At 47.1% G+C, this 15,474-nt stretch overlaps 1 protein-coding gene and 1 long non-coding RNA gene across 5 annotated transcripts in view; one reads left to right on the forward strand and one right to left on the reverse strand.

Moving 5' to 3' along the window:
- Positions 1 to 15,474, forward strand: part of SLCO3A1 (solute carrier organic anion transporter family member 3A1) — a 313,852-nt gene that overhangs the window by 223,585 nt on the left and 74,793 nt on the right. For all 4 annotated transcript variants that reach the window (XM_058736684.1, XM_058736683.1, XM_058736685.1 and 1 more), the window contains exon 3: positions 9,369 to 9,467. In XM_058736684.1, the coding sequence (XP_058592667.1) occupies positions 9,369 to 9,467 (99 nt within the window). The remainder of the gene's footprint in view (positions 1 to 9,368; positions 9,468 to 15,474) is intronic.
- On the reverse strand, positions 10,689 to 14,931 carry LOC131516076 (uncharacterized). The gene is made up of 2 exons (XR_009263844.1): positions 14,074 to 14,931; positions 10,689 to 13,447 (listed from the first exon to the last, which is right to left on the reverse strand). It is a non-coding gene; the product is annotated as an uncharacterized LOC131516076 (long non-coding RNA).

Genomic DNA, 15,474 nt, shown 5'->3' on the forward strand with positions numbered 1-15,474 from the left:
CAGTATTTTCCAGTCAGTAAGCATCTCCCACCCTAAGTAACCAAAAAAGTAAAACTCAGCAGAAAAGAAACTCCTGCTATTAGAAGTACCAGTGAGAATAACTGACAGCTGTTACTATTTTGTTTTTATTTTTTTGTTTTGTTTTGTTTGAGAACATTCCAGAAGTTCCAGGAACTTCTCTGAAGCATTTTTTATGCATTCACACATTTCACCCTCAACCCCTCCCCCCCCCCCCGTAGGAGATGTTGCGAGCCCATTTTACAGAGGTGGAAACTGAGGTTCAGGGAGCATTTATACTGTGCTCTCAGACACACAGCGGTGGAGGCCATTTCCATGCAGGGTCCTGGAGTATTTCTGAGAGCACTGAGCAGGGCAGAGGAAGGGCAGAGCTAAGGGTTCTGGACTTGACAAAATGAAAGATCACCTCAAGGGAAGCCTATGGTTTTCTCTGGAGAGTTTCTGAGATTGGCTGGGTACAGCTTGGAGAAAATGAGTAGCTGTTTGTATATAAGTACTTATGTTGCAAACGCATGTAATATGTGACAAATGTAACAGTCATATTTTCGTGCAGAAAACATACTACAGTTTAACAAATTGTTGTAAAATAAACATGCATGTAGCCTGTAACCAGACCAGACACAAAACCAGCACCCCAGAACCACCCCCACCACACCCACCCCCCGCCCCCTGCCTCCTTGAAGATCACAGTTCTCTTCTTCCCTCCATCCCTGGCAAGCAGCAACCACAGTCCTGACTTCTATTCATTTCCCTGTTTTTTCATTATGCGCTGACTGCCTAGTTATATCTCACTAAATGGTTTGATTTTGCTGCTTGGAATTCTGTATAAGTAGAATCAGACGAGTGTTCAGTCTTGCCTGTGTTCGTTCTTCTGCTCGGCATTGTGTCTTTGAAGGCTCATCCGTGTTGCTGATCGATGGTTTTTCTTCGCTGTAGAGTAATTCTAGAGGATGGAGATGTCCCCGTGTGTTTCTCTGTCCCACCATTACTGATGGGTACTGGGTTGTCTCCAGTTCCATACGAGCATTCTTGGATATGTCACCCAGTACATGTCAGACTTTCTGTAGGGTATTTACCTTAGAGTTGGAATGGTGGGTCATGGTGTAAGTTTATCTTCAGTTTTTCAGATACTGTCAAAGTTTTTCCAAAGGGGTTGTCCAGTTTACACGCCTACCAGCAGCGTGCAAGAGTCCCACATTCCCCACATCTTTGCCAACATTCAGTATTGTCAACGCTCTTTAACTAGCTGATGTGGTAAGGACGTTTCACTGGGGTGTAATTCACATGTCCCTGAATTCTAATGAGGTTGAACATCTTTGTCCTAGTCCGTTGTTCATTTGAATTTCCTCTTTTCTGAGAGACCTGCTGAGGTTTCTGTCCCCTTTCCAACTGGTTTGTCTTTTTTTTTTTTTTTTACGAGTTTATAGTAATCTTTATATAGTCTAGACATGAGCCCTCTGATTCTTGTGTGTGTTTCTTAAGGATGTATGTTACGCATATATTTTCCCACATTTTCACTTTCTCAGTGGGCTTTCTTGGTGAATCTGATGAATGACCTTCTTAATTTTAACGTAGACCAGTTTATCAAGCTTTTCTTATACGGCTAGTGCTTTCTTTGTTGGTTTAAGAAATCTTTCCCTACCCCTACATCATGATAGTACTTTTGTCTGTTATCTTTCAGAAGTTTTATTATTTTGCTTTTCACACACAGGTCTCTGATCTCCCTGGAATTGATTTTTGCATGTGTTGTGAGGCTGGCTTCCCCTGTGCCACCCCCCCCCCCCCCCGCCCCCCGCCCGCGACTCTAAGTTGAAGTTGCCCCAGCACCATTTATGGAAAAGATCATCCTTTTCCTTGCTGCTTTGTATGTACACTTTGCCATAAATCAGGTGTCCACATAAGCGTGACTCTGTTTTCTGGGCTTTCTCCACTACTTCATGGGTATATTTGTTCCCTAAGCCAGAAAGACACTATCTTAATCATGATAGCTTTATTATTTTTAAATTTTTTTTAATGTTTATTTATTTTTGAGACAGAGACAGACAGAGCATGATCAGGGGAGGGTCAGAGAGAGAGGGAGACACAGAATCCGAAACAGGCTCCGGGCTCTGAGCTGTCAGCACAGAGCCCGACGCGGGGCTCGAACTCATGAACCGTGAGATCATGACCTGAGTCGAAGTCAGAGGCTCAACCGACCGAGCCACCCAGTCGCCCCTATCATGATAGCTTTAAAAAGAAGTCCTGAAAAGTGAAATGAAGTAAAATAAAAATAAAGTAAGTCCTAATATTCAGTAGGGCAAGTCTGGACAATTCTTCTTAAAAGGTGTCTAGGCTGCTCTTGCCTCTCAAGATTTCTATAAAATTAGAATCAGTATGCCACATTATACAAACAAAAACTGTTTTAGTATTTTCATTAATGATTGTATATCAGTAGTATAATAAAGTTGACTAATTCTTCCAGGGCCAGTGAATTCTAAATCGATGTCTCCATGTGGATTTTTTTTTTAACACTTATTTATTTTTGAGAGAGAGAGAGAGAGAGAGAGAGAGAAGGAGAGAGAGAATCCGAAGCAGGTTCCAGGCTCTGAGCTGTCAGCACAGAGCCAGACACGGGGCTTGAACCCACAAACTGTGAGATCATGACCTGAGTCGGAGTTGGATGCTTAACCGACTGAGCCATCCAGGCGCCTCTCCATTTGGATTTTCAAAATTCTTCTGGTTCTATGTGACTGTCCTGGCCCTCTCTGTCACACAGGTCCCCTTGGTGCATTGCATCTAGAAGGAGGCACTTTGATGGGAGCGTCCTCGGTGCTGTGAGACTTGTGCAGTGAACATCGTCCAGGGATATAGTAGGATGGGGGCCGGGCTTGGGCACAGCTACAGCCAAGGAGAGTTGCTCACTCCCTCTTTTTATGGCATTGCTGTAACTAGCATTCTTTTCCATGCATCCTTTCAATAGTGAACTAACTTTTCATCACACTGGGCCAAACCAACAATAGAAAAAAGAATAAAACCCATCTCTGTCTCCTAGGGCTTGGAGTCTCCTCCAGCTTCTCTATGACTGTGCCCCAGTCAACACCAGCTCTGAAAAATGCCCCACAAAAAATGTTCCACAGTCAAGTAATTAACAAACAACTTCATGCAATATCCTGTTCTTGGAGAGTCACGTGGATATTTATAGTTGTAAGGTCTGAGAATTTACTCAAATTTGCTTAATGGGTTGCATTAGTTTCCTATTACGGCTGTAATGAGTTACCACAGACTTAGTGGCTTAAAATAACACAAATTTATGATCTTCCCATTCTAGAGGTCAGAAGCCCACAAGGTGTTTTCTCTGAGCTAAAATCAAGGTGGGCGGGGGTGGGGTGGTGGGGTGGGGGAGGCTGTCGTCTTCTAGAGAATTCTCTCTGGAAGGGAGAATCCATTTTCTTGCCTTTTCCAGCTTCTAGAGGTGGCCCTGTTCCTGGGCTCGTGACCCCATCCTCCATAATCTTCTTTCTCCTTTTGCATTGAAAGGACCCCTCATGATTGAGCCCTCGGGGGTAGTCAGTATAATCCCTTTATCCGGAAGTCAACTGATGAGCCACCTTCCTTCCATCTGTAGCCTTAATTCTCTTTTGTCATTTAAGGTAGCAGTTACAGGTCCTAGAGATTAGGACACGGAAGTCTTTAGGGGCCAATAGTCGGCTTCCCACACGGTGTGGTGGCACATCAGTCAGAGTGCTAATGTGATGTCCAAGACTTGGTTCCATGCGAGGTCTTTCAGGGGCTCTGCTCCTTCATGCACTGGCTTTCCTCTTTGGCACCACCCCTGACCTTGCATGGTGGGTTGGTCTGTTGCTGGCCCTTCTTACACAGCACAAACTCCACGGGAAAGCAGGGATTTTGTTCACGAATGTGTCCCAGTGGCTTGCACCATGCCTGGCACCTAGTAGGTGCCATGAATGTATTTAGAATGACTAACAATGCAGTATTGAAGTTCTCTCTAGGAAGGCAGCAAGCTTCTGGAGGGCAAAATCCATGGCCCACTCATCCGCTCTGCCCCAGCATCCAAAGAGGGCCAGTGCTAACCTGGAAATGGGGTGGCTACACCAGAGGTCGCCAGACTTTCTTAGTTCAATCTGCCCTTTGTATCCTAATTACATTGTTTACAGAGCCCTGAGTCTGAAAGACATATCTAGCTGTTTTGTTTATCAACCAAGTTAGGTTCCAACTACTTAATAAATGTCGGAAAAACTAACACACATCTGTCAAAAGAAAAAATTTTTATTTTATTTGTAAATAAATCTAGCCACAATAATGGGATATGGGTCACTGCAAGGGGACTGCACAGTTTTGCACACCTTGGAATTCGACTGGACTCCCCTGCGCTCATTTCCTGCTGCGCATTGATTTCCACACAATATTTGCTGTTTGTCCCAGCAACTACAGAAGACCCAGTTCACAAAGATGAGTTAGTTGAAAAGAACGTATGTAGCTCGATCCAGCGTTGAAACCCACCAGGTATCTCGAGTGAGTAGTTTCATGCATGGCGCCTAACACATGTCAACTATTGTTGGGGTTTCCCTCAAAAACTTAAAATATCTGAGGCGCCTGGGTGGCTCAGTCAGTGAAGTATCCGACTCGTGGTTTCGGCTCGGATTATGATCTCGCGGTTCGTGAGATTGAGCCGCACATCAGGCTTTGCGCTGACCGTGCAGAGCCTGCTTGGGATTCTCTCTCTCCCTCTCTCTCTCAAAATAAATAAACTTAAGAAAAAAAAAAAATATCTTCAGGGCGCCTGGGTGGCTCAGTTGGTTGAGCGTCAGACTTTGGCTCAGGTCACGATCTCGTGGTCTGTGAGTTTGAGCCCCGTGTCCGGCTCTGTGCTGACAGCTCGGAGCCTGGAGCCTCCTTCGGATCCTGTGTCTCCCTCTCTCTCTGCCCCTCCCCCGCTCATGCTCTATATCTCTCTGTGTCTCAAAAATAAATAAACATTTACGGGGCGCCTGGGTGGCGCAGTTGGTTAAGCGTCCGACTTCAGCCAGGTCACCATCTCGTGGTCCGTGAGTTCGAGCCCCGCGTCAGGCTCTGGGCTGATGGCTCAGAGCCTGGAGCCTGTTTCCGATTCTGTGTCTCCCTCTCTATCTGCCCCTCCCCCGTTCATGCTATGTCTCTCTCTGTCCCAAAAATAAATAAAAAACGTTGAAAAAAAAAAATTAAAAAAAAAAAATAAATAAACATTTAAAAAATTAAAAAAACAAAAAACCTTAAAATATCTTGTGGCACCCCCGTGAGTTCATTGTGGTACTACCCCCCTCCCCAGGCGCCTCTGTTCACATTGTAACCGAAGAGACGCAGACGTCTCTTGTTTAACCAACACTTCCATGGCTCTTTCTGTGTGTCTGACACTGTTCTAAGAGCTTTACAAATAATTGGGTCATTAAATCCTTGGCACAGTCCCGTGAAGTGGGTGTAATATTCCCATTTTACAGAAGAAAAAGTGAGGCACAAGGAGGTTCGATATACCTTGCCCAAGGTCCGTGGAGCTAGGATTTAAATGCAGGGGGCCCATGGCTCTCTCCTGAGCCGCCTCTAATGTGGTTTTCCCCGTAGCGGGTGGGAGAAACCTGACTTGAGATCCTGGCTATGCTGTTTTTCTAGCTTTGTGTTGGGAGTGAGGTGTGAAACCTCTCTGAGATTGTTTCTTCTTCTGTGAAATGGGCACAGCGGATCTCCCTGAGTCATTGAAAAGATTACAGGAGATTACAGGTGTAAACGGCAGGGCTTGGGGTAGTAGGGCCGAATGGGCCCTTCACCTTTAGTGGCTTTTCTGTGACTCAATTTCTACTCTCCCTAATCGCCCCTCCCCTTCTAGTGTCGGTGAATCTGGCAGGCAGCAGGGGGCAGCACTGAGCCATGAAGCACGTCCTCTCCTGTCCTGAAGGCAGTTACTGCACAGGGATGGTGAATTTTAGCACTGGACAGTCTTTTTCCCGTCCGTTTGGGCAGAACGTTTGAAGTGGTTTCGTTAAACAAGAAAAAAATCGCAGCCTAGGAGGATGAATCGAAAGGAGGGCAAGGAAGCGCGTTCAGAAGTACCCATCTGTAAGATTGTAGCCCACCTCATACCCTCTCTGGGGGATAGCGTTCCCCTAAAGACCCAGGGTTGTGCTCTGTGATGCTGCTTTTATTTGACTTGTTATCCTAAGATATTACTCAAGTGGAAAAAGGGTGTTTCCTGATGCGTGAAGACCCCCGCCCGCGTCACTACTGGACTGTTCCTTGGAAAATATTCGAGAATTTGTATTGAAGGTTTCCTTGACATCTCTCTGAGGAAGAGCTGCTTAGAAGATGCCCCTAGAGATTTCAGCTGACGGGGGAAACACCCTTCATACAAAAACTACAATGTGTTCGGGCGCCTGGGTGGCTCAGTCGGTTAAGCTTCACACTCTTGATCTCTGCTCAGGTCATGATCTTGAGGTTCATGAGTTCAAGCCCTGCATCAGGCTCTGAGCTGATGGTGCAAGGCCTGCTTGGGTTTTTTTTTTTTTTTTCTCTCCCTCTGCCCCTCTCTCGCTCTTTCTCTCTCTCTCTCAAAATAAATAAACATTTAAAAAATGTTTTTAAATACACGTGTTCTGTATCTTATGTTGGTTTTTGGAATTGGGTCCTATCAGGTTTCTCTGGCATTGCAGGAGGACTCCATCCTGTGAAAATGGAAAGCCACAACCCCAACACCTTGGAAACCCTTGTCCTCTCCTAGAGGGACTAGAGTTCTTGGCTGATGGAGAGGAAGCCTCGGGGTGTGGTGTCTCCATGGGAGGTCTGTGCCCACCTGAGCTTCCAGAATGGATGGCTGGCCTGTGTGTGGGGTTTCCGTGGGGCTCCCGTGGGCAGCCGAGATTGAGGGATTCCCCTTCTTCTGAGTTACAACTTGCCATGAGGGCAGGAGGCCCGGGGCCTGGGGTCCCCAGCTGTTCCATGAAGGACTGACCTGTCCAGACTCTCCACTGTCCCTAAGTGGGGTCGAAATTACCAAATTGTCTCCACAACCTCTTCAGCACATCAGTTGTTTCTTCCAACGATACTCAAAGCTTAGACCTTTGACCTGTTAAGTATTAGCTGTAACTTGCATTGCTCAATCTCTGGGGGATGCATCAGTGGTTATTACATTGATCGGGTGTTTTATTTAATGGGGATGAGAGAAAGCGTGTTATCCCAAGGGGTGGGGGGTGTCTGAGGGGCTCAGAGTGACTGCTGGGATATCAGCAGTGAGTCACAGGGCAGTTTCAGGGCCCTTGGCAGGAGAATTGTGGTCCTGTCTCCCGTGTCCCTTCTTTTGGAACTACCTGAGCAGATGGTTTGCTCGCAGCCATCTTTTAGGGTACCATGACTGACCAGTGTCTCACCTCCGCCCATAGCCTGGATGGGAGGACATGGCTGGCCTCACAGTTTTGTCCTGAAACAGAAATCCCTTCAGGCTATGTTGGGTGCTGCTCTTGCCTTGGAAACCTCCCTGTCCACGCCCCCACCCCTGCCCCCTGGGTCTTGGTCTTTCTCTGCATCTCTTCAGGGAATAGGGCCAAGAGTAGCTCTGGTCCCTAACTCTACCCGGCTAAGGAGAGCCCCCCCTAATTCTTGCCCATATCTGAAAGATGCCTATATTCTAGACTTTTCCAATAATACCCCCAAACTTTCTCAACTTCCTCCACTTAGTTATCTTAATCTAAGTTGTGACAAACCAGAGCCAGTGTACTAATGAGGTGCATATTGATCCTGTCAAGATTCTTATAAACAGGAATAACTGTGAAATTGGGGGGGTCTCTGACTGGCTATGGGAGCAGGTGTTTTGAGACTCTAGAACTTCGATGTGAGACTCTAGAACTTCTAGATTGCTCCAAATCACAGAGTAGGATTTCACCAAGAGTGGATTTAGCCCCATTTCCATGATATAAACCATTCTCTTTTCAGTCCTTCCTTTATCAAACAATACCCCCTTCTAAGCTATCTTCAAATGATTGCTTTGGGGTCTGGGTTTCTGTCTACAAATTGGGAAGACACGGCTTCCTTTGCCAAGTATGTATAAACCAGGTGAGCTCCTGCCTATAGTTTATGTTTTCTCGCCACCTCTTAAGACAATGAGCTCTGGAAGGTTAAGATTCTTAACTTTTGGTCCAATACTAAATCTCCATCCCTCCGACTGCTGCCTGACACATAGAAGGAGCTTGATAAATACTGAGTGCATGAATGAATATTTGAGTGGTTCCATGTTGACATCACCGAGAGAAATCAGGATGAGTTCGTCTACCCCTGTGAGCAGACCACAAGTACTCTCCACTGAGCTCGGGTTCCCTTTGAATTCATCTCCAACTTTGTTCTTCCTGTGTCCACGGGGGCTGTTAACACCCATCTTTTGGGTTATCTGCTTGGGTCGGATCAAGCCACGTATTGTCTGTCTCCACAGCCAACCAGCTTCTTGAGGGAAAGGCCACTTTTTCACTGCTATTTTTATTCCCAGGGCCTTGGTAACTGTCATTGCTCACGGCATGTTCTACGGAACTGAAATTTAGTTGAATGGATACAGCCTGTGGGTTTTAGTCTGGGCTCGGTACCTTTCCCAGAATGAATAAAAAGGTTTGTGCAAAATCTCAGGTTCTGTCTCCATCGGATACTTACGTACATGTCTAGAACTGTCTTCTCAAGTCGTATGGAAAAGCTTGAATCCTAACAACTATTACAGTAATAGATAGTAACTCCAAAATATGGAGGGGGAAACTGCAAAATTAAAATGAATAAAACATCTAATTAAATGTTCTCAAAGCATACCATTATGTCAGCTCTGGTTTTTTGAGAAATTAATGCCCATAAACATTTTATTACATTTGAAAATAATTTGTGGTTTTGACTTTTCTCACTTCACAACAATTCCCGAATTCGTACAGCGAGTGTTGAGAAATCTTAGCCAACCGTAAATTAAATGAATTACATAAAGCCAAATAAATGTGAAAGCAAAATTATAAAAATCCTTTCAAAAATGTTTATGACAGAAACAATTTAATGACAGACGTGGGTGTGTTTTAATTTGGTTGATACGGTGTGGGAGGGAGTCCTCTAAAAGTAAGTGCTCTCAGGGCCCACGAATATTCAGTGCAACCTACCAAAAAACCAGAGAAGTCTGGCATAACAGTGCTTCAGTACTGGGACTTTTTTTAACTAATTCCTAATGGCATTTATATAATCAGATTTCTTATCTGGTCAATGTGAAGTAATATCCTTGACCTTTGATTCTTTTGGTCATCAGCTGCCTTTTTTTTTTTTTTTTTTTTTTTTTTTTTTAAATCTAATCTCTCTGTTTCATCTTCTTTCAGGAATCCTGTTCACGATGCTGGTATTTGGACCAGCCTGTGGATTTATCCTGGGCTCTTTCTGTACCAAAATCTATGTGGATGCAGTCTTCATTGACACAAGTAAGGAGTGTATCTCAACTTTTGTATCGCCATCCGTAAGCATGCCCTCCATCGTAAGGGAGCCTTCATTCAGCCTTTGGGTTCTAAAACCTTGCTAGTAGGGGCAGGCTCCATGCACGGAGCTGTAGCTGCTGGCTCAGCAGAGGTGGAGGGAAGGAGCGTTGAGTGTTGGCTCCGACGGCCTGGGATCCAGTGTGTACTCCACCAGCGTCTACCCGGGGGCCGAATAATCCCTGGAGTTGATTTTACTCCTCGAATCTGGATCGTCCTCATCTGTCAATGAAGGGTAACAATAATTGTATCTGCCTCGCAAGGCTCCTGTAAGAATTAAACGAGAGGATAGATGTGGCAACGCCTGGCATTTTCTCACAGAATGTCGGTCCATTTACGTGTCTGAGAACCCTGCTTTCTGAACATGCTCTGGAAATACGAGTGGACCCAGGGGGTCAATGAGACAGAAGATTTGAAACTTCTTTCTGTAAGATAGTGTTGTGGTGGCCTTTATGAGGAAACAAACCATACCTCAAAACCATTTTGAGCAACTCTTCTTGTGATCCTAGCAGGAGGAGCAAGGGTATTTTTCGGATTACTCTGCAAATCCCCACCCGCCCCTGCCCAACCCTCGGCACACTTTGAGCTGACGGTGGGTTAGTGAAGATAGGCTAGGTTATGCAGTGGTAACACACAGTTCCCAAATGTTAAGTATTTAATTTATTTATTTATTTTTAAAATATTTTTGAGGGAGAGCACAAGTGGGGAGGGGTAGAGACAGTGGGAGACACAGAATCAAAAGCAGGTCCCAGTCCCTACACTGTCGGCACACAGCCCGACTCGGGGTTCAAACTCCCAAACCGTGAGATAATGACTTGCGCCAAAGGCGGATGCTTTACTGATCGAGCCCCCACCCCCCGCCCCTTGAGTGATTTTATACAACCGAAGTTGACTTCTCGGGCATGCTACATACCCAGTGCAGGCTGGCAGTGCTGGGGAGGATGAGACACAGCTCGTCAGGGACACTCCAGGACCTGGCCCACGGAAGTTTCATCTGACGCCAGCCTGCCCAGTTGCCAAGGCAGGAAACCAGGCTGTGGCGAGGTGCGTGCTGGCTCTTGAAGCTTCTCCTCACGTTTTAGTGGCCAAAGCAAAAGTCATGTGACATCTTAGTCTCCTACTGCTGTGTAACAGATTACCCCAAACTTAGTGACTTAAAACAACAGACAGTTATCCCATTATAGTTTATTTCTGTGGGTCCGGAATCCAGGAGCATCTTGGTTGGGTGGTTCTGATTCGGCGTCTCCCATGAGGCTGCAGTCAGGATGTCGACATGGCCTCCAGTCATCTCAGAGCTCAGCCCGGGGAGCTTCCGCTTGTAAGTTCACTTCCAAGGCCGTTGGCAGGCCTTGGAGGATCCGCGTTCAGGCTCACGTCCATGGGTCTCTCTGCAGGGCTCCCTCACCAGGGTTCCCCCAGAGCAAACAACCCAAAAGAAGGTGAGAGAGAGCGGCTGAGACCAGAGCCATGGTCTGTTTGTAACCTCGTCTCAGAAGTGGCAAGTCACTGCTTCTGCATTCTGGAGGGTTGAAAGCAAGCCTCTGGTTCTGGTTTACACTCCGGGGAAAGGACGTGAATACCAGGGGTAGGATCGTTGGTGGCCATCTTGGACCCTACCTACCACGTGTGGTCACGACTCCGACTATGAGCCCAGAACAGCACACGCTATTTCTGTGCAGTTCAGTGAGCAGAGAAGCCATGATTCCTGTGTCTCGGAGAACTGAGCGCAGGAAGCCATGCCAGCCTCTCCTCCTCTTACCGATCTATTCTCAAGATCAATAAGAGCTCCATTCCTGGTTTTCTCAGTCCATCATCTCTGGGCAGCGCTAAATTTACCAATTCACCCCAAAGAAATAATGTGGTTTTCAATCTAATCAGGTTTCTTTGTGATTCACTCCATTAATCCCACTGATATATTTACTTATAGCTAATGATGTGACGAATATCCAAGTGGGGAGGGAAAAAAGGAAGCAAATGCAGCTTTATTTACTTATTCCTTTCAAGTGCTGGCTTTGTTCAGGAGGTGGTTGGATGCTGCTGTGTTGTAGCAGTTGGTTGACCTTTGAACCCTGACTCCTAGCGAGCCCAAGGACGAGCAGAAGCCTGGTCAGAGAACCAACATGTGGTGGGAGTTGGCCGCCATTTTGATTGCATGAACAAAAAAGCTTCCACCACTGTGCCAAAGGCAGTACCAGATAAGAATCACAAAAGAGGGGGAGGGGAGGGGGTTGCATGCCCCGTGCAACGGGGAAGCCTGCCTGGAAGGAGAGGCCAAGTGGCCAAGAAGCATATTCTGCCCTCAGCGTGTAGGCAGTGGTCCCCTTAGGTTAAGGCCCGTGGGGTAGTTACCAGAATCTCTGAGCCAGAAAGGACCTCACATCATTCTCTTCCAACCCTTTCATTGTACAAATGAGGAAACTGAGGCCTGGGGGGGGGGGGGGAACAGGGATGTACCCATGTCTTCTGAGCAATAGAAGCTCTCTTCCTGGGAATGAAATAGCATCTTTTCTCTGTGCCTGGAATGACCAAGGGGTGGACCTTTGGTTCATTCGTGGTTCCCCTCGGTGTGCCATTCATTCCTTTGCTCAGGCTGTTCCCTCAGCCTAGAGTCCTGCTCGCAGTCCCGGGCAACATCTGTCCTCACCCTCTGGGCCAGTGCGAAGGGACATCATCCATGGTTCTGGGTTCACTGGAAGTTTGAAGCCTCCCCGGATATAAGACAGAGGGGCACGTTTCTAGTCCACCTGGGCATCTTGCTGATGGTAGCCTCCCCCTCCTCCCGCCACGAGTTAATAGCAGAAGTCCCATCCAGCGTGTCTCTAGGAAAGAGAAGGGAGCACCGTGAGTCACCACCATATTTTGTTTGCATCCTTGCTGAGGGCTCTGGGAGCGCTGATGCTGCTCTTTACCAGTAGAGGGCAGAAGAACATAACTTATTCTATTCTATTGGAGAGTAAGACCCAATTCTACAGTTTCCAGCAATTTTGATGACTTCTAATCTTGTGACTAAAACTCGTTGTTCTCTCTGGAGCAGATTTGGGCCGTATTTTGAGAATGGAGTTCTGAATTCTTTAGGGATGACCCTGCTCTATTTTTTCTTCACTGGTGAAGACAGAGCCCCTCTTTAGGGCTGTCCAAAGTGAAGCCTGAATGTAAAGGGCCAGACTCACAGCCACGTGTTTCTGAAACCCCAGCTGAGAGCCGGGAAGGGGACTGGGGAAAACCGTGGTCTGGAACTTGTGGGGAGGCGAGCAAGGCAGAGCCCTTGTCACGGGGCAGTTGGAGGAGAGAGTGTGCCCTCCATGCAGGCTGGCTGCAGCTCAGGACACAGGGTTGAAAGGGAGAGAGCAGCGAGGGAGGCTGGTTGCAGTCTGTGTGGAGGGGAGGTGGTTGGTTGTAGGAACAGGCCACCTGTGGGGTGGAGAGACCCCATGGGCAGCTTCCCAGTAGGGCTCTGCTGGCCATGTTTAGACACCAGGCTCCCTCTGCCCCTCTTCTTAAGGATAGATGCCTCTTCTGACACCCCACGGAAGGAAGGATGCTGCCTCCAGAATTTCTTTCATAGAATATCTTTTAAAAGTGAAACCAGTTGAGAACCGAACCCAGAAAAGAGAAGGACTTGGTAACAGCGTGTGCCCCAAAGCACTGAACTGAGCAGCGTTAACAGTGGGTTTAGCAAAAGCAGATTGGTAACGGCAGCCATGACCTGACCCCTTATGAAGGCTGTATATAGATGGCCTCTTCCGAACCGCAGAACATTCCCATTGGAAGGTGGGTCCTGCTGTTATTCCACTTAACAGATGAGGTGTTCTCATGCAGCGATTTTGAGTTCTGAGCTCCGGTGCTGGAATCAGACCTCCATTTAAATCTCAGCTATGCCCCTTCCAAGCTGTGTGATCCCGAGGGCATTTCTCCTCATGGGTCTGGGCCTGGATGACAAGAGTTAATCGTGCAAAGCATGTAGCACCGTGCCTGGTGTATAGGAAGCACACAGTCATCGAGGGGTTAACTCATTTCCTCAGCTAGCGGGATTCAAACCCCAGGCCTCCTGCGTCCCTGGAACTTCTCCAGGACTTTCCAAAGGCTGCCCCCTTCTGTGGACAAAGGCCTTGCTGAGATGACCTAACCTCATCACATCTGTACAGACCCCTCCTAAGGCATGCACCAGCCGGTTCCCTACCACTGCGTCGTGTTTGCAGCTGGAATAAGATATGTCTGTATGTTTGCTTCGTGAAAAAGGTCAACCAGCCGAGAGCCTCCCACCCTGCCACTCTAGGGCTGGCTGCTGGATTCGCCCAGTTCCTTCATGTTAGACTAATTAGCTCAACAGCCAGGATCCTGAACATTCCATGCTGCCCTCTCCTCTACCCTCAACCCCTCCCTGTCTCCAGTTTCTAATTTGGTCTGTAACTTAATGATACTCTTGGAATGCTTGAGTCCCATAGCAAAAGCTTCACAAAATAGGTTAGACAAATAGGTAAATGGACTGAAAAAATGAAAAAAAAACCAAAAAACAAAAAACAAAAACTGCCCAGAGAGCCATGGTATCACTTACCCATCAGCGTGGCCTGAGAGTAAGAAATCAATGTCCCAAATTTGCTTTGATCTGCTCTTCTCACAGTCTCGGGTGTCCTCGTGGGCTGGTTTGGTTGTTTGCTTCGTTTTAAACTGGTTTGCCTCTGTTCCCAGTGACTGTTCTTTCGTACCTATAATGGTAGCAGTCCTCAGAAGTGGGAGACAGTCTCAGCCCCATCTGTTTACATGACCTTCAACAGAGGAAGCTAAACACTGCCAAAAGCGTGCTCAGCCTACCCGACGAAACCACAAAGACACTCCGGATGTTGGATTCTAAGACGCGGCAGGGTTACAAAAATGGCTGTTGTAAAGCAGAAACCCTTCGTGCCTACAGGCAGCGAGGCAAAGGCAGGCCTGGACTGTGCCGATCTCCTGGCAGGCAGACCTCTCCATCACAGCGATGCTTTCCTTCACTTGTCCACGCCTGGAATGGCCAAGAGTCTGATGAGTGCCTGGGTAGAGCTTAGCTAGTCTGCTCAGAGTCCTCTGAGGATGCTGTGTCTTTGCTTGGGCTGTTCCCCCAGCCTGGGATACTGTCTCCACCCCATTCTTTCCAGTGTCTTTTTTTCTTCACGGTTGCAGTTTCATTGGCAATGAGCTATATCAAGTAAACGAGACAGATAGGTGCTTGTTGGTTTTGTTCTGGACATCTTACTGACCGCAGCCTTCCAGAAAAAGCTGACCCTGCTGTATTTTTTTAACATCAAGACACTACAGGGGCACCTGGGTGGTTCAGTCGGTTAGGTGTCCACCTCTTTGTTTCAGCTCAGGTCATAATCTCACCGTTAGTGAGATCGAGCCCTGCATCAGGATCTGTACTGACAGCATGGAGCCTGCTTGGGATTCTCTCTCTCTCTCAAAATAAATAAACTTAAAAAAAAAAAAAGAAGAAGAAGAAAATAAGATCCAGATACTCCACAGGGGCCAAATTGCAAGAAAAGCAAAGAGGTTTTCACCCCATTGCCCACCTGTACCCAAAATGGTACTTCGCTATTTCAAGCCTTCCCAGGATCACTGTTCCTAAAGAGCATGACTTTTTATTTCCTAATAAGCCTTTTGTACTAGTCAGGGTAGGCTTGGTTCTGCTGTGGTAACAAACACCTCCAAGATCTTAGTTGCTTCGTAACACTAAAGGTTTGTTTCTCGTTCGTGCTGTATATACCGTGCATCTGCTCATCGTTACCTCGGGTACCGTCCCCGGAGGATCTCATGTGCTTCTATGATCAGGCAGGGCAAAAGAGCATGACAAGTCAGGTGCCGGCTCACCTGTGGTTCTCCACGGAAGTGACACGTGTCCCCGTGCTCACATTTCAATGACAGAGTTCTGTGGTGCCTGGCTACACCCAAGGGAGATGTCATCCTCGTGTTCTCAGACGAGGAG

The sequence above is a fragment of the Neofelis nebulosa genome, chromosome 7 (genome assembly GCF_028018385.1).
Source record: "Neofelis nebulosa isolate mNeoNeb1 chromosome 7, mNeoNeb1.pri, whole genome shotgun sequence".
In the NCBI taxonomy this organism is placed as follows: domain Eukaryota; kingdom Metazoa; phylum Chordata; class Mammalia; order Carnivora; family Felidae; genus Neofelis; species Neofelis nebulosa.